This window comes from Branchiostoma belcheri, unplaced genomic scaffold, assembly GCF_001625305.1.
Source record: "Branchiostoma belcheri isolate BF01 breed outbred unplaced genomic scaffold, Haploidv18h27 scaffold116, whole genome shotgun sequence".
In the NCBI taxonomy this organism is placed as follows: domain Eukaryota; kingdom Metazoa; phylum Chordata; class Leptocardii; order Amphioxiformes; family Branchiostomatidae; genus Branchiostoma; species Branchiostoma belcheri.
In genome coordinates, this window is record NW_017802558.1 from 220417 (window position 1) to 246886 (window position 26470).

Genomic DNA, 26470 nt, shown 5'->3' on the forward strand with positions numbered 1-26470 from the left:
GGACAAAAAATAGTTGTGTTTCCTGTTTCAGTCCTGAAAACAATTAGGGTCGTTAGGTAGGGATTATCCTTTTTCTTCTTCTTTTGTTTCGACTTTGGCGATCTCTAGTGATCCAACTACAGTTTAACAAAGTAAAGCTTGCATAAAGAACACTTTCTTTTCAATGTCAATGTTGGAAAACTGATTGTACAATGTCAGATCATGGAGCTAGAAGAGGTCGATCAGCTCAAAAAATTCATGTCCCTTGCAGGGGTCCACACAAAAAAGACTAGGGTCAGCAGTTTTTTCTAGGGTTGGTTGGGAAACAGTAGACACAACATTTTTTTCTAGGCCTTATGACAACTGATCTATCAATTCCAGTTGATGCGGCTTGCTCAGCCCTGCATCAGAGGAGGGAGAAGACATGTTTACCACTACAGATGGTACTCAGGTAAGCTTTGTGACATTCGCATGGACCGGTGTTAGAGTTAGCCGGTAACTATGTAGGGATAGAGAAGATGAGAGAGATGATGTGCACTCTGTCCTCTAGAACTCATAATTTTCAACAACTGTGCACTTTCTGCTATCTGGTCTTACATCAATGATGAAACAGGCTCCATTGACATCATACTGGTAATTATTATTTATTGGTGTTTATTTTCATACATTGCTGCCATCACACACAATTTTTACTTTTTTTTGTTCCTCAGGAAAGTCAAGAACAGAGATTGTGGAGGCTGAGATGGCCAGGTTAGAAAAATGTTGATTGTGTAACTTGTTGGTAGGAGACATTAGCTGTAAAGAAAGAAAGAATGAAAGCAGACTTGCCATTGCACAGTAAAGTGATAATTTGCAAGATTGAATGTAAGTTCACAAGAAATTTTTACTCAAGCAACTGGATTCAAAACCTGTTCAGTTGCTCAGGTATCAATTTGTTGTGTATTTACCTTGATGTCTATTCATTGATGTGTTTATATTGTTCTAATCCTAATAGATACTACATTTCTCCCCAGAATACGGAATATAGGGATCATGGCACATATAGATGCTGGGAAAACGACTACCACAGAGAGAATGCTGTATTATACAGGCTTCACCAGAGCTTTGGGAGGTAAGGATGAGATACAAAGAACTGATCAAGACAACTGTCACTTGCCCTCATATGTATTTTCTAAATGTTTAAGTTTTCATTATTGGTAGTTTTGGTACAGTACTGCCTTAATGCAAACTTGACAGAAGTGGATAGTGATAATATATTTAAAGACATGAACTCTTAAGGTGGTCCAGAAGGATAGCTGAGGCATATTTAGAAATACTACGAACTCTATCTGATATGGTAGTCTTTTGGGTCTATTTTTATAATTTTCTTTCGTCTTGTCACTATGGCCACATTTTGGCCGCCAAATTGACCGCCAAATTGTGCATTTTTTTCACGCTCCAGCCAGGCCCCAGTGGGGGTGTGCACATTATTTTTAAAAGCTACTCCGCCGCTCGACCAATCAGGCTCGCTGGTCATTACGTAAACTGAGAGCTTCACTTTCATAATTTTGGGGAAGGGAAAAGACACTGGAAAAGAGAGTTTTACTGAGCGTTTGATGTCAGTTGTTTGCAAAACGTTTTGGGTAAAAACCTGCCAAATGCAAAGAATAATAATTTTCTGAAAACACAAGCCGTTTCCATTGTTTATCACACTTCGTATCGGCAAAATGTTGTCAAGTTGCAACACACAACCAGAGATATGCAGCCACACAAATCACCAAAAACGCCAGAAATAGTCTGACAACTTCCTATATAAAAACATTCGACTGCCAAAAGAAACGAAGCTGTCTGCTTTGAGCCACAAGTTAGATCTTGGTTTAGTTATGAGCGGCCTGGCGGACCGGGTCACTGCATGCATAAAGAGCCGCGCTTGCTAGTTCATACTCGGCCGTCATTATGCGGCGTTATCCTTTGTGTTCTTTCATGATTTTCACAGACAACTCATTAAGTAATTTTCTACCGAATAAAAACGCGTCTCTACCTGTGCACTGTCTTATTATTCTGAGTTTGTATCGACTGCAACACGTATGTAACTACTAAACGTTAACGTTACGTTCTAGTGAACAGACATGATAAGAACTACTAGTAATTTTTATAAAATCTACGTTTTTATTAAAAATACGATACTTACAAACTTCAGCAGAATTTTTACATAATCTTACGGTAACTGCTAACAATAATCTTTTACGATTTACAGCAAATAGTAGCCGCTTACAAAAAAAATCAGTTCCAACAGATTTACAGAGATAGTCCGTACTTTTCAGATAGAACATAGAACGTCGTGCGTGAAAATTATTTCCACAAGTCTAGGACAACGTGCAACGTAAATTCACATAATCAACAAAATTATATACGCTCATAATCTCATACCACGTCCGGGCAAGCTTTTTTCCAGGGCTATCTACTCCGGTATCGCGCGATAACTTTTCAGTGTTGTGATCTTGCTGATCGTCGATCTCCTCTGGGGGTAGGCCTAAAAAACAAGTCCGTAACTCCAGAATACCCCGGCAGATTTTCTCCAATAAGGTCTCAGAATAGTCCATAAACCTTCATCTGCAAATCTACGTAGGATACGGCCGTGAAAAAGATCGTCTACCGGCCCAAATGCTGGCGCAAAGCGCACAGCTTTCTCCGCTCGTAAACAAGCCACGCCATCCGCCATTTTGGGTGAGTCACGTGACCCCTACTCGCGCGAAATCTTAGCGTTCTTTTTGGCTGTTCTTTTTACTGGACATAACCCCGGCCTGTTTTTCCAAATAGCGCCGCAGTAAGCTAAATACAGCGTGCTGACAGGCCAATGACCCATTTTTCGGTGGGAGGGATGGGCGCCCTTGGAATGGCGACAAAAATTTGCGATTTCGGCTCTTTCGGGCTTCAAAATGGACATTATGTAACCCCTACGACATATACAGCATTTTAAGAATGAAACTGTGGAAAAAATGTTCATGGAAAGAGACAAAAAGGTGGTATTTTTTGAAAGATAAGCTTATAAACTAAAATCGTATGCGAGGCCGACACACTGCGCCGCTTTATATGTTGGGGAGGGGTGCTGACGCATGGCACTGTTGACATTTACGAAAAAAAATTCATAAAAAATCAACACTTAGATATTAAAAAATGCTCGCATACGTTTGTTCCTATTACTAGTGTGTGCCTTTCAACAAAATATGGTGAATAAAAACCAAAGCGCTGGCCAGAAAAATTGATTTTTCTAAAAAGGGGGCGTGGCTCATAACTCGAGATGACGTCATGATTACGTCATCAAAATTTGCATAAATTATCATCTTGCACTAAGGTACTCACACAAAAAAAATCAATGACCATAGGTAATCCTAAGTAGTATTTTTAGGATGTCCCCAAAGTCCTCAGCCACCCTTCCATACCACCTTAAGAATGCAGTGTACAAAATACTTTTTTGAACCAGGTTGCCCAGTGGTCAACCTACGACAAAAATTAGGTTGCCCATCAGAATTTTAGGTTGCCCCACCTATAACTATTTTACTCAAATTAAGTAATGTTACATACATAAGCTTTGACAATATTTCTAACGGACTCTAGTTAACTGATACTAGTAATAGCCATTAATACCTAAAATTAAAAAGCATCTGCCGGATACAGTGGTGGGGGGCCCGGGGCAAATGGGCAACCAGGTATTTTGCATGCTGAAATGAGACTTACATGTAGCTACCATACAATTGAATTAACATGATTGATTACTTTTGGTTACTGTAAATCACTTTACGTTCGCGGTAACAAAAGTTCTTAGTCTGAGAAAAATGGACGTTTGTGGAAGTATACAGAAGCAGCAGGTGCAGCAAAAACAAAGGTGGTAAATTATTTGTTCACAGTAATGATAAGTTTCCGGTACAGAAGTGACCGCGAAAGCCGTGAATGTTAAAGTACTGTGAAAAAGTAATGATTTACAATATCATTGTATGAAGTACAAAATCAGTATGATATGTATTTTTCTTACATTTTGCTGGACAGAAACAAACTAAAGTTGATTATTTGTTGTTTACATGCAGATGTTGATGATGGTGACACAGTGATGGACTACATGAGTCAGGAGAGACAGCGAGGTATCACGATCCAGTCAGCTGCCATCTCCTTCAACTGGCAGAACCACAGGATTAACCTGATCGACACACCTGGTGAGGCTACAGCAGTGCAGCACTATGACGTACCACCCACACCCAGGAATATATTAAGCATTAAGTCGTAAAAGATCACTGTTACACACACACACATAGGAAAGACAAACAACCATAGCATGCGTAGTCCAGTGGTTAGGGACCCTGCCTCTGGACAAAGAGGTTGGCAGGTCAAATCCAGGCTGTCCGGGGTCGCATATCGTCTGTCTTCTTCTTTTTGAATCATGTGTGTCATGTCCTTCTTGGCCTGTGAAATATTCTGTACAGTGAAAAACATACAGCTGCATTTGTTTTGTGTTTGTTTTCTTTGTTAGGCCATGTTGACTTTACGGTGGAGGTAGAACGCTCTCTCAGGGTTTTAGATGGAGCAGTAGCTGTCTTTGATGCTTCAGCTGGTGTGGAGGTCAGTAGACATGTTGTTTATTAACCTTTTTATATTGTCACTTGTCTAACTGTCCAATAATTTTACTTCTAGCGCTAATCCTGACAAAAAACTTTCTTTCTGAGAAGGACAAGGAAAATGTAGCTATGAGAACACAAATCAGCACCAAGGACAGGGAAAGTGTAGCTATGAGAACACAAATCAGCACCAAGGACAGGGAAAGTGTAGCTATGAGAACACAAATCAGAACCAAGGACAGGGAAAGTGTAGCTATGAAAACACAAATCAGAACCAAGGACAGGGAAAGTGTAGCTATGAGAACACAAATCAGAACCAAGGACAGGGAAAGTGTAGCTATGAGAACACAAATCAGCACCAAGGATAGGGAAAGTGTAGCTATGAGAACACAAATCAGCACCAAGGATAGGGAAAGTGTAGCTATGAAAACACAAATCAGTACCAAGGACAGGGAAAGTGTAGCTGTGAGAACACAAGTCAGCACCAAGGACAGGGAAAGTGTAGCTGTGAGAACACAGGTCAGCACCAAGGACAGGGAAAGTGTAGCTATGAGAACACAAATCAGCACCAAGGACAGGGAAAGTGTAGCTGTGAGAACACAAATCAGCACCAAAGACAAGGAAAGGTATCCCTCAGGGAAAACATAATTCCTGTGCCTTTCTTGTGTCACACAGATTTGCCCAAAAGCATTGCACTTTTTTGAAACTACAGCATTGTATTTTAATAACTAGTACTTGTTGCTACAGGCCCAGACACTGACAGTGTGGAAACAGGCAAACAGATATTCTATCCCAAGGATTGCTTTTCTCAACAAAATGGACAAGACTGGAGCAAGGTATTTTTATTTTGCAAATTTGATCATTCCATTGGTTTAAAATTCTAAACATAAGAATTTTATTCAAACGTTGGCAATAGAATACAACATGATTGTAACCAGGCTCTTGTAGCCTTACATTCTGGAATCTGTTTTTGTTACACAAACAGTGGTGATCATTCAGAAAATTGTGGTGATTCAGTGTCTAAACAATGTTGTCATCATGGATACATCTCTACATCTCTTTGTCACAAGTCTACATCTCTTTGTCCTTTTCCTTTTTTTGCAGCTTAGAGTATTCCATCAATTCGATCAGAGAGAAGTTGAAGACAGTTCCTCTAGTGCTACATGTGAGTACCCTAAGCATGTCTTCGTGTTTTCTAAGTTAACAGTATTTTATTAGCAGAATATTTTAAAAAAAGATGAACTTGTAGAGACCATTAAAATGTCTTCTATGGTAAACTGGTGGACATACCAACCACTGAGTATCTAATGCCAGAAAAGAACAAGAAACAGTCATGCCTTCAAATATCAGAGTTATCAAACAAGAATTGAGCTGTTCAAAAACTTGTATTGTCCAAGAACTATCGTAGTGGAACTCGTTGCCACCAAGTACAGTTGGGGCATCGTCAGTAGATAGCTTTAAACCACTCCTGCAGTTAGATGTGCAAAGATTGGGTGTCACAGGCCATTCAGAGTAATATAGCTAGCTGCCACTGCACTGCGTGCCTGTGAAGCTGGTCGGCACAGCAAAGGGCAGTTATACTGGCTATACTGATACAGATACAGATAGTACATGTAGTAGATTCGGAAAACTGTATTTTTGTAAACTATAGAAATTGCATCTCTACAGTATGTGTAATGAATGATATTGTTTTCAGTTGCCCATTGGTATAGAGAAGACTTTCAGTGGCATGGTGGACTTGGTGTCCATGGAGAAGCTGACATGGACCCTGGGCCCAGGGAATGATGGGTCGACATACCAGACAACACCACTCCAGGATGTGGAGGATACAGAACTACAGGAGAGGGCTTTAGAGGAGAGGGCTCTCCTGATAGAGCAGGTACATGTACCAGTATTTGTATTCTTAAATGTTCTAGCACTTCTGATTTCATATTATTGTGGTAAAACAACGAACAACACTGCAAACCATTCGGTATACTGTAAATCACTTTATGTTTTGGCAGTAGCAAAAGTTCACCGTCTGAGAAAAACAGACATGTTGGCAAAACTGTATGTTCGTGGTGGCGGCAGGTGCAGCAAAAAGAAAGTTCACGGTAAAGTTTGTGGTACAGAAGTCAGTTGATTGCTTGAAGCTCACCAAACTGATTGATGAATTTTGTTTTCAAATTGACTCTTTTTTTTGCTTTCAGAAATATAAAGACAAAGACATTTCAAAGTATAGTCTGACCAAGATTGCAGTGTTGTATTGTAGTATAATTGTATTGTATTGTATAACAGACTATTGTATTCTTTATTTTGCAAGCATGTCTAACCCCTAGTTTGAGGAAAAAAAGATGTTAAACTGGATAGAGAGAGAGAGTGAGAGAGTGAGAGAGAGAGATAAAAAACAAATACATGTGTACGAAGTAAAGTACAGAATAGTATGCCTTGATTTCTCTCAGTTAGCTGAGCTGGATGACAAGATGGCAGAGTTGTTACTCAGTGGAGACGGCACATGTGATCTGGAGTCTATCCCAGCTGAGGAGGTAAGGGGCCCAGACGTGGACAATTATCCAATACTCACTTAACTAGGAAACAGCCACAGAAAATATATCCTAACTTCATGATTTGATGTTGTTTGTTAACTTCAAGAGAGGTGAAGCATTTTGCTTTTTCTACCAGCTTATAATATGTGATGCTTATGCATTATGCGGCTTTGCTATTGCTTGCATATTTAGTGGTTAAGCATAGCATAGAAAAGTCAGTATTGAGGATAGCATACCAGGCAGAATAGCCATTAACTCAATTCTACAGCAATGCAAAACTTGGAAATTTCTCCAGGAGGCTCTCTGTTCATAGTTACTATCTGTGTAGGATTAATTTAGACAATAACTGAGAGATTTTGTCCATCTTGGCCCCTGCAGGTCCATATGGCTCTGCAGAGAGTGACCCGAGCCCAGACAGGTGTGCCCGTGTTGTGTGGCAGTTCCCTGAAGAACAAAGGTGTCCAACCCCTGCTGGACGCCATCATCAGATACCTGCCTGACCCACGGGACAAGGGCAAGGAACTGGAGTAAGTAGTCAGGGCTACTAAAGGCCTAGGAAAATGTTGTGTTTACTGTTTCCCAACCGACCCTAGTAAAACTGCTGACCCTAGCCTTTTTTTTGGGTGGACCCCTGCAAGGGGCATAAATTTTTTGAGCTGATCTACCTTTTCTAGCTCCGTGATCTGACACCTAAGTGATGAATAGCTGTACAATCAGTTTTTCAACCTTGACATTGAAAATTTAAGTGTCCTTATGCTACATTTAAATTGTTAAACTGTATTAAATTAGTTGGATGAACTTGGATCACCAGAGATCGCTAAAGTCTAAAAAAATGAAGAAAAACAAAAAGATAATCCCTATCTACCGACCCTAATTTGTTCAGGACTGAAACACAACAGTTTTTTTCCTAGGCCTAATGTTGTGTTTCCAGTTTTAGTCCTGAAAAAAACTAGGGTTGGTAGATATTTGACCTAACATTTTAACCCCAGGCCTCAGGATGATATCAACAATCTTTGGAAGTTTCATTGTATATTTCATTGTATATTTTCAGAATTTCAACATAACAGATGCATGTTGTATTCTTGCTACTTCAAGTTGACTTGGTGAATTACATGTGGAATATTATTCCTTTTTCCTAGGCAGCTGTATGAGGATAGTTTATGTGCATATGCCTTCAAAATCATCCATCATAAGCAGCGGGGACCTCTGACCTTCCTACGCATCTACTCAGGAACCCTCACGCCACAGTCCACTGTCTATAATGTCAGCAGGGACTGCACGTAAGAATAATACTCATACCTACAATGTTAGACCATGTTGTTTTGGTCACTAGCAAGCTGAAAGCAGCTGCAAAATCAGCAAATATATGCCGTGAATTGCAAAATTCTAAAGGATTCTAAAGGAATGGAAGAAAATGCGAAGAAATGAAAATGAAGAGTCTATTACAATAGTAGTTGTTCAACCTTCATGACTGCGTAGATTTCATAATAAAGGCAACTTTTTTTTGGCCAAACTCTTATTAAGTTCCACGCATCAGTTTTGGGTTTCGCAGAGGATGTCATCCATATCATCAAATCTACATTGCCTTACTCTTTGCTATGTTTTATCATGATTATTTTGACTATTTTCAGTCTATCATCACAGTTTATTATGAGGGCATCATTGGTTCATTTTGCAATTATTGTATTTTCTTTTTCTTTTACAATATTTACAAAATAAAACCATATAGGGCAGATACCTGCCGAACTTAAAGTAAAAGCATTCCTGTTCTAGCTTTGAAGGAAAGTTTGCTACTTTCCTACTACGTGTTCTTACTTTCAGATAGATCATTGCCAAACTTTCCACCCTGCAGAGAATGTGTGAACAGACTACTGCTGGTTTTTGCTGATGAGTACAGAGAGATGTCGGCCATGTCTGCCGGAAATATCGCCATGGCTGTGGGGCTCAAACAGGTCAAATTTGTATTCAATTCTTTCCTCCATCAATGTTTCACTCTTACCTGTAGATGTTTAGGTAGTTTAACACCAAAATTGACCTCAACACTTGATGCTTGTTGTTTTTTCAGACATACACTGGAGACACCCTTGTGTCCTCCCCATCTGCAGTGGTATCTGCCAAAAAAGTAAGAGGGCAGCTGCAGGAGAAGGGGCATTCCATTTCTGATATGGGGGACGAGGATGCCCCAGTGCTCGCAGGACTGGATGTTCCTGAACCTGTCTTCTTCTGCACAATAGAGGCACCGTCAATATCAAAACAACAGGGTATGTATAGTCATGTTTGAATGAATGGAACTGTTTCCAGTATTGTCCTTTTCTAGACCTGTGTTCTCATAGCCACACTTTCCCTGTCCTTGGTGCTGATTTGTCTTCTCATAGCTACACTTTCCCTGTCCTTGGTGCTGATTGTGTTCTCACAGCTACACTTTCCCTGTCCTTGGTGCTGATTGTGTTCTCTATGCTACACTTTCCCTGTCCTTGGTGCTGATTGTGTTCTCTATGCTACACTTTCCCTGTCCTTGGTGCTGATTTGTGTTCTCATAGCTACACTTTCCCTGTCCTTGGTGCTGATCTGTGTTCTCACATCTACACTTTCCCTGTCCTTGCTGCTGACTTGTGTACCACAAAAATGTCTAGCAGAACCATTTATGGTTGGAAGTTGACAATGAGCGGCAAAACATTATGAGGGACTTTCTTTTCCATTTCCATTATTGTGTGAAATGCACATTATTGCAGATGATGTAACCGGTCGACATAACCGCACTCCCCTGGAACAACGTATTTGTCGATACTGTAATCTAGATAGAATAGAAGATGAACTTCATTTTGTAGTAGAATGTAGTTTGTGTAACAGTGAGAGAATTGAACTTTATGGACAAATGACATCGATGTTTCCCCACTTTACACACCTAAGTAATACAGACAAATTCACTTTTTTAATGAACTTAGACAAACCCTCGATCCTTAAACTTGTATGTTCTTATCTTTTCAACATCACAGAGAAGCGAAGAGAAGTCGAAATTATGTAACAAACTGTAGTGCTAGTACTAGATTGATCTTGTTGTGTATATATTTGTGTATTCAAGTTAACCTTTGTACCTAACCCAGTGGGTATGTTTGTACAATAAACGTCTTCAATGATATTTACCTTACCTAGAGCTGGATGCTGCCTTGGTCAATCTTCAGAAAGAGGACCCAAGTCTTCATGTCAAAATTGATCCTGAAACAGGACAGGTAAATGATGGCTTTGTTTACTTATTGCTGGAGTACTGTTAGTCGTTGTGTTCCTTTAATCCATCTAGAACACTGATTGGTGATGCCATAGCAAATATGGAAATTTTATGATAATTAAGCTGTACTTTTTTTTTAATTAATTAATTCAATTTTCACTTCAAAACTAGGCTCATAGGGTCCACTAACATATTTTGGGTTACAGTAAGGGACCGTAAAGACAGATGTTTTTTTAGGTTTTACTCATTTGGGAAGCATAATCACAAGAAAGCTTGCTCCATAGTGATGTAATTCTAGGAAAGAAGCTTTCAGCGTGGAACTTCCTCCTGAGAGATGGAGTATGGAGGAAGAAACGGTGATTTTTTTTAGGAGGAAAAGGTGATTTTCTTTTGAAGTAGTGGCAAAATGTATTCTGGCTGAGAAAGTTGAAAGTGGGAGGGGGGGTGATATTGGGGCTTAGTAAAGTAAATGCTGTCAGTTATTGGTTAGTGCTTCATTTTGTGTTACTTTGTGTTTAGACTGTGTTATCCGGGATGGGAGAGCTGCACCTGGAGATCATACAGGACAGGATCCTGAAGGAGTACGGCCTGGAGACACACCTGGGGCCCCTACAGGTGGCCTACAGGGAGACGGCAGGTGAAACAGCTCAAGAAACAGGTGGGTACACCTGGCACCTGCTTGGTTAATGCAGACCAACCTGTACACTATTGAGAACTGTACTTGATGACTTTTACCTACTAGTAGATATACGTACTTCTTTTGAAAGTCTCTTCACTTTGTATTACATTTGGCTAAGTGTCCCTTCTATCCTCCATTCTCTAATTCTTTCAAGGTTGTGCTGAATCTTATATTTTAGTGGGAGAGTCAGGTAGAGGCGCCTGATGTGCAGTATAAACCAAAAACCGAATGAAAAGTGAAATACAGCATAGCCATAGTGTGCTTGGGGAAGGCAGAGACAAATTTGGTCTGTTTGAGGCCTTCCCCACAACTAAACAAAAACAAGCAAATAGTAACTTAACTAAAGTTTGAACTTTTGAACTGAAATAACAATACATACTGAATCAACATGAGTTAAGTTAACAAACTATAATAACAACTGATAACAATGAAGTAAATATCTGAAGGCATAAATAACATGATCCAAAATGTAATTGCTTAAAAGGGGAACTGAACAGAAGAACTAAGTGTAAGTTGGGTTGTGCAGTAAGAATAAGAAGTGAGTGTTCTTAAATTAGTTTGTTCTTGAAGTACACCTACCTAGATTGCCTATAGCCGGTCTTGTTTTTCCGTCCCCAGTGACTGTAGATCGTGTTCTGGGTGCCCAGAAGCACCATGCCGTGGTGACTGTCTCCATACAGCCACTGGAGTTAGACGGTCAGACCAGGGACGTCTCCGTGTACTTCGGACTAGACAGGAGGACAGTGAACAAAGACGTTCTGACAGCAGTGAAAAGTGGCGTTGTGTCAGCTTGTACACAAGGTAGGGAATGTCTTGGAATGTGATGTGTTGTTTCAAGACTAAAACACATTTGGATAGTAGTTTAAACATGCTGTTAAGCCTTAAGACTCACAGCAAGCTACATGTATCACAACCACCCCTATTGCCCCCATAATCCATGACCAGGTCAATATGTAAAGTCACATTGCGTTCAGACTGAAGTCAGAATGCGCTGAAGCCGGTTCATAGCTACCTCCAGAGGTGGTTTGGGATCAAGGTTTCAATGTGATTTAGAGCATTGAGACGGGGCGACATGAATCCTGCTTTGGTGGAATCCAGATGCAATGCGCTTCCACAAGCTTAATGTGAAGAGGGGAATAGTTCCATGCACCAAAGCATCACTTGTATTTACTGGTACTGACATGAGATGATTTGGTAATATGGCCTTTTGTATGTCTAGGTCCCTTGTTAGGCTATCCTGTTGTGGGGGCAGAAGTGACTGTAGATGCCATTGAGGTTGGTGCGGGGACATCAATGGCAATGGTGTCAGCATGTGCAGCACAGGCAACACAGAAGGTAAGGTTCATCACTCTTACTCTGCCCTTCCCATTGTACTTGTCATCAATTTACATTGTGTTTTAAAAGGTTCTTAATGGCAAATGTGCAGATCTTGGCACATTGGCGACACCAAATCCGTCTGTGTCCTCATCAGTGTTTGGACACAGTTTCAACGATTAGCAGAAAAGCCCGGTGGGCATCACTCCAATGTACAGAGTGGGAAGTCATGTGAAGTGCCTTTCACAAGGGCACAACATTGGGCATGTCAGGGGGATTGAACCCAGGATTTCTTGGTTCCAAACACTCTGCCACATGTACATAATCCTTTGGTCATGCAATGCTGTCAGTTTGTATATGGTAGTCTACCTGGTCTTACCTGTGTACTTACTGCTTCCAGATGGTCTGAACAAAAAAACATAATTCATTCAATTTGATATTCCTTCTGTTGTTCCAGGTTTTAAAGAAGAGTGGTGGGAGGATATTAGAACCAATGATGCTGCTGGAGGTAAACTTTGCTCATATGCCATTCCCAGTTTAATATACACAAAGGATATCATGGAAATCTCAATATGCTTCCCTACAGTTGACTTGTCCTGGCAACTTTTGGCATTCTGAGTGGGTGTCATCACAATATAACAAATCTCTGAAGTGATGCCTGAGATGAAGCATTTATCAAGTGCATTTCTCCTGGTTTACATTAACTGCCTTTCTTCTACAAACATTAACACCTATTTTCTCACTCAAGCAAACGATCTTCCACCATCATCCTCAGCTTGGAGAGTACCAAATGTACACCAGTCCTAAGCATGTTAAAGATACCATGTTGCCACACTGAGAGTAAGGGTCCATCCTGTTGAATTGAAAATTAGAGTTCAGTACTAGTCTTATGCAGCTTGTACCAACTCTACAATACTGGACAGATGTGTAGCGCCAAGAAGTTTCATGCCTGTTTCGACTTTCTACTCCTAGATCACCACAGATGAGGGCCACATGCGCTCAGTCCTGGCTGACCTGTCCCAGAGGCGTGGTCGCGTCACGGAGGTACAGAGTCGGGCGGAGTCCAGGGTGGTCGTGGCAGAGGCACCGCTAGCGGAACTCATGGTAACTAACTGTATGTTCGCGGGAGCAGTAGTTCGGGTTACGAGAAAAATGGACGTGTTTACAGAACCATACATTCGTGGTGGCGGCAGGTGCAGCAAAAAGAAAGTTGGTGAACTATTTGTTCATGGTCATGACAAGTTTGCAATACAAAAGTGACCATGAAAACAGTGAACATTAAAGGTTGTTCGGTGTAACAGGTTGTTCGGTATAAAAATTACCTAGCTGACGCCGCGCTGCATGCCTACGAAGCTGGTTTGTTATACTGGCTATACCGACACAGATACAGAAAACTTATTAGTTCTACCAACACACTTTCATTCAACTGTTATACTCTTTACAACACAGGGTTACTCCACGGCGATACGAACTGTGACCTCTGGGCAGGCGACCTTCACCATGGAGCTGTCCAGGTACGAGGAGATGACAGCACTGGACCAGAACAGACTCCTCAGGAAGATGACAACATTCGATGTGGAAGGCTTTTGATGAAACTCATCATTCTGCTATGATTTGATGGCCTTGATGAAGATGGCAGACGGTCATCAAAACATCAGCTCTTGTTAAACAACTGGTTGTGACTTGTGAATAAAGAACTTTGCTATTCAATCATTCACCAACCTGGTGAAATTATTCATGATGGATATTCAGCCATGTCAATTGTAAGTTATACTTTACCGGCTATTTATATTATAAGCAAAACAGATGATTCTTCATGACTTTTACCAAAGTAACAAAGTGTAGGCTTCAAGTGTATAATAAATAGAATTCCAGCTTGTCTAAGCCTGATTCTTTTTGCCACTTCATATAACATTATATGATACACACAATGTAGAACTAGCAGAAAAGTTACTGCAGCCAGGAAAGAAAATTATCATTGACCAGAGACACCGACTTCAGCTTTGCTGCAAATGTAATCACAATCAACAATCATATATTGTAACAAACTTACCCAGTAACATTGTATCTTATGTTTAAAAATTAATGCATTTATGAATCTCAATTGCCTACATAAAAAAAAATCTGCTGTCTATTCTTTGTGATGTTCATTATTCATACATGTACAATTCAGGAGAATATACTAGCAGCTCTTTTGCATTTAACAAGTATTCAAATTTAGCGAGCTTTCTTCAAAATTGCAAACATGTGACTAGTGAGAAGTGTCTAGTACATGTACTTCACAGTCAGCTTGTAAAATGCAGAAGCTGGTACGTATAGAATGCAATATGGTGTATTCCGACTCGAGGGAGGGCCGGGACCAAGGACGATGCGGAATACACCCTGTTGTATTTTATTTATGTCATACCCACCCAAGAAAACGCGCCTTTCAATGCAAAATGGGCCAAAATTTTGGTGCCCCTAAAACAATGAAATGCAACAACTTCGATTCCAACATCCAAATCCTGTATTCGAATTCTCGAAAGAAGCACACGCGGTTAGGGTGAAACGCGTTCGAATCATTCTATAATTGGAATCCATGAAAGCCCGGGCCGCAACGTAAAGTACAACCTGGTCCAGAACACCATTATCTAACGTTATCACAGCCCAGGTATTATATAAAAAATGTGATACAGGAGTTTCTGATTATACTAAAATAACAGTTATCTGATCACACATTGTGATGCAGGTGCAAAATATATTCGATATTCCTCATTTCTTCTTTTGGATTTCTTTGCAACTAGTTACGTGACTTCCTGTATCTGCAATCTGCACCAAAGGTGCACCCTTCAGGTCTATTCAGTCATATTCAAACTGGCAGAACCCTGGATGGAGAGGTTCCGCATTCAGTCCCCTCCTGGAATAAAGAAGGCAACAACAATCAAGAAAATGCCAATGCCATCAAAGGAACTGAATAATACTGTACATGACAAAGTGGTAATCTTGCACTGCAAGATTCATTCTAAGACTTCTGTTCACATTGTCAAGGTTAAAATGTGCTTAAACCACTGACAACGCATTCATGTCGCCTTAACCGGTTAAGGTACCTGAATTTGTTCCTAATATAAACACCAGCCGACCAGGTTTGGGTGCCGTTCGGAGCAATCTGACCAGATTTAGTCCACACCTCCCTTTGTATGTCTAATAGAAACAAGTCTAATTTGATTCCTGAACATGCCCCAAACACTGCTGACTTACTCCCACATGGTCGGCTGGTGTTTTATTTACAGTCAAAAACCAGCAAACTATGATCGAACCTCCCACATGTCCCTCACACGTTTTAAACATTCAGCTGGTGCAGCCAACTGTAGCCGTTGGCTGCAAAGTCCACGTTATAAAACACCATTTGATTGAATGATTGATTGTGGCCAAATTCACTGAACGTCAGCCGGCTTTGTGCCAACTCACTCCACACCATGGTCAGCGAGCATACGGCTAGCGTTTAAGGGAGGTCAAATTCGTAAATGTGTGACAAGGGCTTTAGCAACCACAATGAGGTCAGTACTTTCGTTCAACCAGTACCAGTTTGTTGCCCAAAGTCTGTGTTAGCAGGTAGACTCACCTAACCATCCGACACCTTTGTTCGTCTATCCTCACTGCTGCATCTGCCATGCTTGTCACATCCTTGGCACTCCACAGTCGCTCAGCCACGGCACTGGCCCTGGGCCTGGGGTGGGACAGGCAGTACATTTATCATGAACACCACTCGTAAAGAGAATTCTAGCAGTGGAGATGAGATGCTAGCAAATACTACTAATAAATCTATTTTTCTGTGACCACATCACCAACACAGAAGTTAGGAACATTAAACAAGCTAAAGGAAAAAGCCACCTTGAAGACCTCAGTTAATGTTGTTAAAAGCAGGAAGGTGAAATGGTACAGCCACGTGACCAGCAGTAAAGACTTCTCCAAAGTGATCCTACAAGGAAGAGTGGCAGGGAAAAGGAAAAAGGCAGACAGAAGAAGAAGTGGGTTGATAGTATTACTATTAGGGAGTGGACCAGCCTGCCCCCTGCCAGCACCCCAGCGCTGGCTCATGACAGAGAGGGATGGAGGGAGGCAGTGTCACAGTGCTACAAAGTGCCCCCACGACCACCCCTGGTCAAGGGACCGGTAAGCGGTAAACTCATATGGATCTTCACAAAGTTCACAGTAAACACTAACTGTGAAGAACAGCATTAGACTAAACATCATATTAAGATAAAACCAACTAAACTGACAGGTACATCGTCAGAAGTACAAAAAAATGTACTACTGGTATCATGTCTTATCATACCAGTTTGATTCACTTGTAGACTTAATTTGATGTATTTTTAACCGGTGCATCAAAAATTTGATATACTAACTGACTTTATTGACTGCAATGAAAGGTTGAGTTGGAGTAGTAACTAACACTGACCAGAGCCTGGCAATCAGGTTTGTGCCATCCACATACTCCCCCCACATACAGGCCTCTCCTCCAATCACCAGGTCTTTCTGTTCTTGTGTGCCTGGAACAAAAACACATGTTTTTGTGAACTCCATTTTAGTAAAACAAAACTTTTGATAATAACAATAAAAAAAATTCACTCACTCAAAAACTATTGTTACTGCAACAGTAATATAGAAAATGCAGTGAGAGATCAGAGGTACACAATGTGTAAGACTAGTGTCGAGGCATGAGCTTTTTACCCCATAGACTGAATGAGCGGAGTGTGAGTTCTGGGATGTCATGTGTGAAGGTAGGGTGTTGTACATGTATGCTTTTCTACTCCTTTATACAAATGATAATATTATAGTTTTTAAGTTGAAGGTGACGGTGACACAAAATTTAGATTGTGTCTCAATAGATGACATGCACAATTTGTGTTGACATTTGTCCCTTCCCTCCAATTCAACTTTGCTTTAACTTGTTTCCTTCTGCACTAAATAAAAGAGTAAATGACTTATATGGTGACCGTATGAATAGCAGAAAATTGAACAAAGTACCCAGTATATGAGATGACCATTGATAACCAATAACACAAGGCACTTCTTCAAGTCTGCGGTTACAGCATTTCCCCCCTCACTCCCTGTGACTATTTGACACAGAACTGAAGACACACAAACAAAGAAACAGACAAACACGCTGATAACAGCCTCCCTACATGGAGGTAAAAATGGGAATGGGTAATGCTAGTATAACCTGCTCAAAAACAAACCATTAAAGACTTGAGGATCTAGTTTGTAGAACGTGGACCAGTCGGTTCCAGGGTTGTATACGTCATGGTTCAGATACCATCCAGCTGACAGTAACGTGCGATAACCCTTGGCTGTCAGCCTCTCTAGAACAGCCTGGATGGTGGGGTGTTCAAACCATACCTCCCCTACAGTGGACTTGTCCTGGTAACAACAATGCACAGTGAAACTGAAGGCACTGTGCTACGTACTTGCAGAAGCTTTCAATGACAACTTTTCCTCTTTTGTATACGTTACATCAACAAAGTTTCCATGGACTTCAACGTGGACAAGACTTAACAAAAACAGGAAGGGTTTTGCAGTCTCTAGGGTAAAAATCCTGACAGAAAGTAACGTTATTCAGTGCTAATGCATTGAAATGCCTTTTTTGGTTGGTTGACTGAAAATACGCCAATAATGTCACTGGTATATCTGATATTTCAAAAAGGGCTGGAATACTATAAACTATAAAAATGTGTACAAGATGGAAACGGTGTGTAAAAGAGAAACGCTTTCATAGGAAATGTACTATGGCAGTGTGTATGACCATATTTGGCATGTGTGACCATATTTGGGCATGGAGACCAGGGGCCTCAGGTACTTGCAGGTGTGGCTCTCATTGCAGGTTGGTGATTGGCTGCTGAGATAATTGAATCATCTGCTAAAAGAACACCTGCAGCTTGTGCCGCATACTAATAAGAGGAACAACTGCCTTCTCTTCTACAAGTATTGGCCAGGAAAAAGGAGTGCCTTGGGTTGTAAATCTGTGGTCAAACATTTGTTGACATTGTTCCCTATGAACTTCCCCTGAACTAAGACCATGTCATTGGAGGGAAGGGATCAGTGTTAGTGTAATAATTATGTGTTACATTGAAAACACACTGTGTAGTGTCATTCTGAATGAAGATGTGCTGTATACCAAGACACCGTGCAGAGAGTGTGGTAGATGACATGCAAGCAAGGCCAAAGAGAACAACAGGTTGTACATATACATGTGGGATTGGCTATTCGCTTGGCTTGGGTACTTTCGCTTGGCTTGGGTATTTGCAAAAGTGCAAACTGCAGGCAAACTTTCTTACAACTTGCATTATTGCAGGTAATAAAAATAAAACAATTTGAGCCCAGTTGTCCCTAACATCATGGAGTTAGAAAACCTCTGATTTCTAACTCCATACTAACATGTAACCCCTATGTACTAACCAGTGAAGTCCTGTGGTTCACAGGTGTAATACTTCCCCCAGTCAGTTCCATAGGAGATGTAATTGAGGTACCAGCAGGAGGAAAGGATGGCCCGCAAGCCCTTGGCTGTTACCCTAGCCATTTCTGTGGGTACTGCAGGATTGCTCTTCCACACTTCCACTACTGTGTCCTTGGCCACCTAAAAAAACACTACTTTTAGAGGGACTTAGGACAAATAGCACTAGCAACTTTTGCTTGTGCTTTTTACACCCATAGGCAGCATCAAGAACAAGCTTAATCATCAACGTCACAAATTCAGCAAAAGCCTGACACTGAGACAGCAGACCACAATTTTCCAGCTAGACCTATCATTGTCATACTATAAAAAATGATGGCTTTGCAATTGGTCATGAGGGTAAGTAGTGGTCATAATACAGCAATTCTTCAACATTTTTCTCTGTGCTGACAAAGATTGGGCTGCCTACAAAAACTGGTGAGGGCCAGATACAGAAAATAATCTTCAATCCTGACAGCTAGTCACAAACCGAAAACGTGGTTGTAGTAATTTTATAATCAGAAAATCAAGCACTTCACATGCAACTGATGCTCATGGTCACATAGACTGCTTGAGCCAATATCTGCCACAATGATTCTGTTTGTCCAAGTCACTTTGTTGATGTAACTTATACCTACATGTATTATATGAGCAATATAGTATAACAGAGAATAGTAGAAAATTTTAAGTAGTATGTCATAAACTTTTTTTAATCTTTTTCAATCTTCATATGGATATTATTTACTACTTTTCTACTGTGAACATAAAGACTTAGTGAACTACAGTATCCTACCTGTACTCCATTGTCCAGCACCTCCTGCCATACTATATAGTTTCTCCCAATGGAGGTGGAAATGTCCAGGATACTGTAGGCAAACATGCATGACTGTTATAATTACTGTTAGTAGCCATAAGGACAAACCAATGCAAGAACTAAATTTGATAAAAGATTATCATAACTCCTTCAGGCCACACCAATTTGATTTGTTGGTTCTCGGAAAAAAGAAAAAATATGAAGCGACAGGTATGACCTAGGCATCCTATGATTGCCCTAAATGCTATGGTAGGAGCCATGAAGTCAACTTACCAGGCTGGTTTGTAATTCAAACAATAATGAAAACATAGTATACTCAGTAATTGCAAAACATTATATTGTCAAGTATTTCTTGGTAAGTCTTACTTTTTGATGTAGTATTGCTCCAGCTTGGAATAGTCTGTTCCAAAGCCCATGGTCTCCATAAACTTTGTAATGTCTGGATTACTCTTCCTACATATAAATCAAAGAACATCACAAGTTTGAAAGAGCACTGGTACAGGTAACATTAAACACAAGACAAATTTTATCTGCATCATAAAGACTTTGAGAACTATGGATCACACTAAAAACAGTTGAGAAACCATAATGACATTATTTCTTTTACATTTCATATCTGGTTGTTACAATCAACACAGCAAATAAACAACATGCACCTACATGTATATATAAACCCAGTACATGGACTGGTGCAGGTAGACATCAGAAACACCTGCACAACACCTGCCCCAGTTTTGCCTGCACTAAGTGCATGCACTTTAAATTAGTATTTCGAGCTCTGAAGTCTTCAGTATGTTCTGACAGTGTGTTTAGTCAAAATCAAAAACTCAAGTAAGCTAAGCATTGTACATGCACATCAACACATGATTTTATGCTCAGACTGCTGAGCCTTAAACTCACCAGCAGTTGAAGTTGACCTCATCCCCACCCAGATGGACATACTTGTCAGGGAAGACATCCTTCACTTCCTTCAGTAGTTTAGTCATCATGTCATACGTAGTGTTCCGTATGGGGTTGGCTGCGTAGTACTTTCCATTGGGGGTGGTCCCATCATAACATGGTGTGAGAAACCCTGGGAGACCTGCACCCCAGGAGGCTGTGTGGCCTGGAAAGACACATCATATAGTTTTAAAATTAAAGGGGCATTATGTAACATTTCTGCACTAAAAATTCAAACATTTAATTGAAAAAAAATCTTCATGAGATTATTATAATTTACTTCCACTTTTCAACATCTTTGTGCAATTATCTTACATTTCTGACATAAATGATTGGCACACTGAAATAGCCCACAACAGGTGCACTTGAAGTCTTAGTTTGTGGTGCCACCACAAACTACCAGAATGTAAACAAACATGGATGACAGCTGTGTTTTATGCTTTTTTAAGGGCACAAGATCGGTGACATGGCAGTATTCAAACCCCTGACCTCTTGGTTCTGAGCCAAACACACTAAGTCTGCTGTTATGCCACAGGACTCCACACGATATAACATTGGAACTAGAAAGGTAACATTTGCAAAATGTTTGACCTTCGCATATGGTCTGCTCTGTTAATTCTTACTCAAATACATTAATACATATGGTCAGACAGGAGTATAAATCCCTCCTACCGGTACTGACAAAATTGCAACATCATGTAACCCATGTAACCCATGTACTGGCAAGGTCAACAAATCAGGTCATTGGCCAGGTCAGAGGTCAGTGTTTGGAATGTAAGAAGAAGAATATCTACATGTAGGAAATGTAGCAAAAACAATATGTTTTCCTTTGGTAAACATAATGATTACAAAGCCAATTACATACAAGTATTACTGATTAGATGAGAATTATAATAAGCCATACCAGGGGTGTCAAACTCTGGCACAACCCTGATGCCCCTCAGTCGGGAGTACTCTATAACATCCTTGATGTCATCTTGGGTGTACAGGTGGGTATAGGGGTTGAAGGCTCCCTGGAGTCAAAGCAACATCAAGTCAAAATAAATCTACAAACCGAACATCAAAACAAGTATTTCAAAGGCCGCATCCAATGCAATTTCAATGCGACAAAACAATATTCTGGAGGAGGGAATCTGTTTCATTGCATTTACTGCCATTTCTTAGCAAATTTGTGTTTTAAATAGCCCCCAAACAAGCTACAGAAGGCGTCTTTTCATTTTTGGGTACCACCCATAAATAGCTAGAACCAGCCTACAGTACAAAACAAGCAACAGTTTTCCCATCATTTTTGCCTCGCAGATATCAGTATGCTATGGGATAGGATTGATTCAACTTACTACTAAATGCAAGACTAGAATTATGTAGAAAATTGACTTTGAAAATCCAGTTTCTCTGCCATGAAATTGTATTGTTAGATGCCTTTAAAAAACACCTTGGTCAAAATATTGAAAAATGACAAATGTACATTATACGTATACCAAGCAGCAGTTTCATGCAATGTGCAACCATTCTCTTATTCGTTAAACTGCTAATCTTGACAGCAGGTGAATATTGGTCTACTGAGAACAACTGTTGCCATCAAGTTAAGCATTTTAAGTGCAGCTGTACATTTCAAAATGTTACAGTAATAAACTTTGGGACTCAATTACTATCTAGGTGTGACAACACTACAATACTATACCTTAGCACTAAGATCAGGAAAGACAACACTCTGATATGGGAAGGACTGGTCGTCCACAATGTGCCAATGGAACACATTGAACTTGTTGTAAGCCATCGCATCCTGAAATCAAGAACAACAAGAAGCCATAGGCGACAATTCTCCGTGAAGTATTATATAGTGCAACAAAAAGAAGTAGCCATTGGCGACAATTCTCTGTGAAGTGTGATAAATCGAACAAAAAAAATTGTTTAAACGCGCGTCGGCTCAGTCATCTTAAGACGCAACAACCAATCAGAGATGCGAAATGCCGACACGTGACGCGGGATTTGCATACAGTCTAAACAACGGGGAAGGGCGCGCGATGCCCGAAATATTTTTGCGTCAATATTCAGCGCCGTGTTTCAAGAGATTAATACCGGGAAACAATTTCTTTTCTTGTTTTGAACGCATAAACATGCATTTACGCTAATCTAGTATGATTCAGGGTTACTTTTTTTTTACCTGCCATGGCCAGATTATCTAAAGATGTGTGTATTGTGTGTGCAATCTACAGAAAGAGAAATGTACATCAGGTCCGATTTTCACGTTTCGGTTTTTTGGACTCGGTTCATGAACGTATTTTGGTTTGGCTCCTGGAATGTGCGAAAAAATGACTCCCGGGACTGTCTACAGGGAACACTCGCACATTCGCGGTGTATCAGGACAGCGCGACTGGTCGGCATTAGCGCAGTCCCTGCAATTAGTAACAGTTGCACATCAATCCGGCCGAAAGCATGATTGTGTAACACAGGCTACTTCTTCATATACCAGCTCATACTACACGACGCCTTTACAACTAGCAAATCATAAAATTACCCGATCTACTAGTACTGTATGTGCGGTTTACCAGCCCCAGACCACATCCGACCACGAGGCAGAACACATTGATGGGTTGCTCAAAAATATTGTCCATGTTTACAAAGAGTTGCTCCACTAACACTATGGAGCGGCCCAACCCAAAAATATTGGCCATGTGTCATTGCTAGGACGACCGGCCAGTTGCTACGTGACTAAATACACGCCGCCACTAGGTCGCCACACCCGACCAGTTTGAAATCGATAGGATTACGTCATCGGTATTAACATTTCCTAATGTTGACCTCTGACCACCCCACATTTCCGTCCCCATTAGCCCCGCCGCGACTTACTACCGGTGACATAAACGGACGACAACATTTCAACGACATGGGGATGTTTCGAAAATAACCATTTACTCCAATATCAAAACAGCTACGGTAAAAATAAAAAGACGTGCATCATCCCGGACATAATGCCACACCACATGCGAAATTACACAAAAATGCGACGTACGGAAGAATGCGTTTTGGCTGTGAACATCTTCCAAAAAACTTGGCATCTCTTAACCATGGGCAAAAACATCTGGAACCACTTATCAAAACCACCCCGTATCTGCATGAAGTTCCACCCCCCCCACTGCTATTCCAAACAACGCGTTTTTCTGGACCATTCCAATTCGCCTCGTAATTGTAGGGGTTCGTCTGCAATATTACATTGACCGCGAAAGCAGCAACGGCAAAAATACACATTCGTGCATCAACACGGGCATGCCCGCAGACGGCGTATAAAATTGCGTGCCGATTACACAAAGAGAACCCAGTGTTTTGACTGCGAACACGAAAAATCAGCCGATCACAACACTCCGTCCGGAGGTCCTGACCTCCTTCACGGAGTAATAAAATCTATAAGGAATATGGAATGTTATTGTCAGCACTGAATCTGTATGGTCTTTGAATTTGCATGTACATAATCAGGATCTGTATAATGTTGAAACTATAACAATGATGCATAAAGCAAAACCCCTGATCCTCCTCCCTTGTACTCTCAAAAAGTGGCTTAGGTAAAGGAGTATATGTTTTCAGGATTAAAAAAAAAACTTGAAAAAGAAGATAAAAAGATCTTAGTTAACTTTTTTTCGTTGCCAAAAAATTCTGTCAGGAACACATATGGGAAAAGGCTTGGAATCAACAACAGTGTAACAAAGCTACAGCCTAAGTAGGTAACCAATCAAACTTTGAGTTTGAGCATGATGAACTGGACAAGCTAATCAGCTTTGAGCATGATGATCTAGACAAGCCAATCAGCTTTGAGCATGATGAACTGGATAAGCCAATCAGCTTTGAGCATGATAGACTGGACAAGCCAATCAGCTTTGAGCATGATGATCTGGACAAGCCAATCAGCTTTGAGCGTAATGATCTGGACAAGCCAATCGGCTTTGAGCATGATAAACTGGGAAAGCCAATCAGCTTTGACAGTTTGAACATGATGAACTGGACAAGGCAATCAGCTCTACCGGTAGACTCTTGCAGCCCTTACCAAATTCTGCTTGATGTACTTGAGGGGGATGAAATGTCGGGAGGTGTCCAGCAGGATCCCTCTGTGGGCAAACCTGGGAAAATCATCTATTGTGGTCTTGTTGATGAGCATCTGTTGCAGTAGAACAAAACATTGTTATTCACAAGTCAATTTTTGGTTTTCACACAATACACTGTACTATTGTTTATTCAAGTCCATAGGAAAGTAAAAATAGTGAACGAATACACATTATGCTCAACAATCATACATGGTAAAATGCATGGCAATAACTTTTCAAACAACAATACTACAACTAAAAAATATTATCAATATCACTTACCATGCCATTATCTGTTCTGTATACTAGTTGGGAAAATGTCTCCAACCCTAAAACGACAGCATACATGTAACATAGATTATGACAAAATACACACAATCTATCTGTAGCAGCAGGAAGTTGGGAAAAGAACAGCAACAGGAAGTCCTTCATGGCCATGGGATGGCAAATTTTGCTAATTTCCAGCCTCTGCCAAAAACCATACTAGTAATGAACTGAAGGGAGATAATTCCCACAACTTAATTAGATCATTGGTTCATACCTCTCAACACTCCCCATGCTGAGTCAGCAACCAGTGTTCCCATTGGTGCAGCCACTGTCAGAGTGTCTGTGAACAGTAACATGTGACAAAGAAGAATTGTTATGATAATACTTACCCCTATTCTACAGTCTTTCTAACTCTAACAACAAAGCAGATTCTCAGAAACAACAGACTGAAAATAATGTTTAGATTTGGATTAACTAAATCTGTATCTATATCTATAGAGCTACACACCAGCTACATGTATTACACTGACTTCACTGTAAAATGTAATCAACAAATGATTTTTAAAGCATAATAAAACATCAATATTGTCCAGATATCCAAAAATGTTATGGTGTAACGTTAATAATGTCTACTATTGAGTTTGGGTCAAATAAGAATACGAAAGCACTGGGATTTACCAAGTAGAATTGGTGAGGACATTAATAATTATATAAAAATTTATATATTAATCAGAGCCTGCCTGAATTTAGCATATATTTGCATATTTTATAACACCTACTACAACTGCTAACTTGAAGGTGCATAGATGTTGCCTTTGATTCGTTTGAAGAACAACAGAACAGGTGCAAAACGTTTAGTAGATAAATATTTGGATTTCTTGAGACTCACAGTTTTCTGAGGACTCCAAGCTGGGGTAGACTCCCGTGCACGGCTCCTTCACCATCACCTGTAGTGTATTCAGCTCCGACATGTCTTTAGATGCCACAGGAGCCTTCCTCAGCCCATCAATGTCGAAAATAAGATCATAATACCGCTGGAACGCCTGGTCAACGATGTCGCACATCTCAGAGGAAGACCCGTAAGTAAATTTGAAGCTGGGCATCGCCAGAGCGTAGGCTTCTGTAGAAGCCGTCATCGTCTGAGGCTTGGGCAGGACCTTGCCCGTCTGTTGCACCATGACGGGCTTCTGGTAGCCCGGCACGTCGTGGCAAGGGAGCGGGGAGACGAACAACGCCAAGAACACGGCGAACAGGCTGAGGACCGCCATCTTGTTTGGGTCATATGGTTCCTGCAGGTATGAATGTCATGTGATGGGATGTCACGTGATGACATCCGCATCGCATCAGCGCAACTTCATATTATTTGGTAGCCTCGAGAAAAATATTGTTTGAAACCATGTGTATTCCAAAGGCCACATAAATGCCAGAAATCTGGGCGATTTCCATAACGGGAGCTCTGGGGTTGACTTATACTTCGCAAGTGCCCTAACTCACAGTAAACTTAATCTCCAAGCAGATTCGGTGGGGCAGGGGGACTTTATATTGGCCAGTCCTGTATCCATTGGCCGCCTGTATCCAACGGCGAACGTTGGA

General features: G+C 40.7%; 2 protein-coding genes across 3 annotated transcripts in view; one reads left to right on the forward strand and one right to left on the reverse strand.

Moving 5' to 3' along the window:
• LOC109462414 (ribosome-releasing factor 2, mitochondrial-like) overlaps nucleotides 1-15006 on the forward strand; it is a 15759-nt gene extending 753 nt beyond the window's left edge. Inside the window, exons 2-21 of the mRNA XM_019758961.1 lie at nucleotides 361-430; nucleotides 690-729; nucleotides 993-1090; nucleotides 4044-4169; nucleotides 4484-4572; nucleotides 5316-5404; nucleotides 5673-5733; nucleotides 6265-6447; nucleotides 7010-7093; nucleotides 7472-7620; nucleotides 8233-8373; nucleotides 8946-9045; nucleotides 9159-9354; nucleotides 10247-10323; nucleotides 10839-10977; nucleotides 11617-11799; nucleotides 12218-12333; nucleotides 12770-12820; nucleotides 13285-13416; nucleotides 13762-15006. Of these exons, the coding sequence (XP_019614520.1) occupies nucleotides 361-430; nucleotides 690-729; nucleotides 993-1090; nucleotides 4044-4169; nucleotides 4484-4572; nucleotides 5316-5404; nucleotides 5673-5733; nucleotides 6265-6447; nucleotides 7010-7093; nucleotides 7472-7620; nucleotides 8233-8373; nucleotides 8946-9045; nucleotides 9159-9354; nucleotides 10247-10323; nucleotides 10839-10977; nucleotides 11617-11799; nucleotides 12218-12333; nucleotides 12770-12820; nucleotides 13285-13416; nucleotides 13762-13902 (2265 nt within the window). The 3' untranslated portion in view covers nucleotides 13903-15006. The remainder of the gene's footprint in view (nucleotides 1-360; nucleotides 431-689; nucleotides 730-992; nucleotides 1091-4043; nucleotides 4170-4483; nucleotides 4573-5315; nucleotides 5405-5672; nucleotides 5734-6264; nucleotides 6448-7009; nucleotides 7094-7471; nucleotides 7621-8232; nucleotides 8374-8945; nucleotides 9046-9158; nucleotides 9355-10246; nucleotides 10324-10838; nucleotides 10978-11616; nucleotides 11800-12217; nucleotides 12334-12769; nucleotides 12821-13284; nucleotides 13417-13761) is intronic.
• LOC109462415 (beta-hexosaminidase subunit alpha-like) lies at nucleotides 14309-26192 on the reverse strand. Of its 2 annotated transcripts, none has more exons than XM_019758962.1 (13): nucleotides 25767-26192; nucleotides 25152-25217; nucleotides 24893-24939; nucleotides 24574-24684; nucleotides 22216-22317; nucleotides 21439-21547; nucleotides 20496-20700; nucleotides 19962-20048; nucleotides 19575-19647; nucleotides 17532-17712; nucleotides 16751-16841; nucleotides 15914-16018; nucleotides 14309-15208 (listed from the first exon to the last, which is right to left on the reverse strand). In XM_019758962.1, the coding sequence occupies exons 1-13, from the start codon at nucleotides 26143-26145 to the stop codon at nucleotides 15151-15153; spliced, it is 1614 nt and encodes a 537-aa protein (XP_019614521.1). In that variant the 5' UTR covers nucleotides 26146-26192; the 3' UTR covers nucleotides 14309-15150. The 2 variants fall into 2 exon arrangements, with proteins under 2 accessions (XP_019614521.1, XP_019614522.1); XM_019758963.1 differs by lacking the exon at nucleotides 17532-17712 and adding an exon at nucleotides 18748-18925.
• Between the last annotated feature and the right edge of the window lie 278 nt (nucleotides 26193-26470).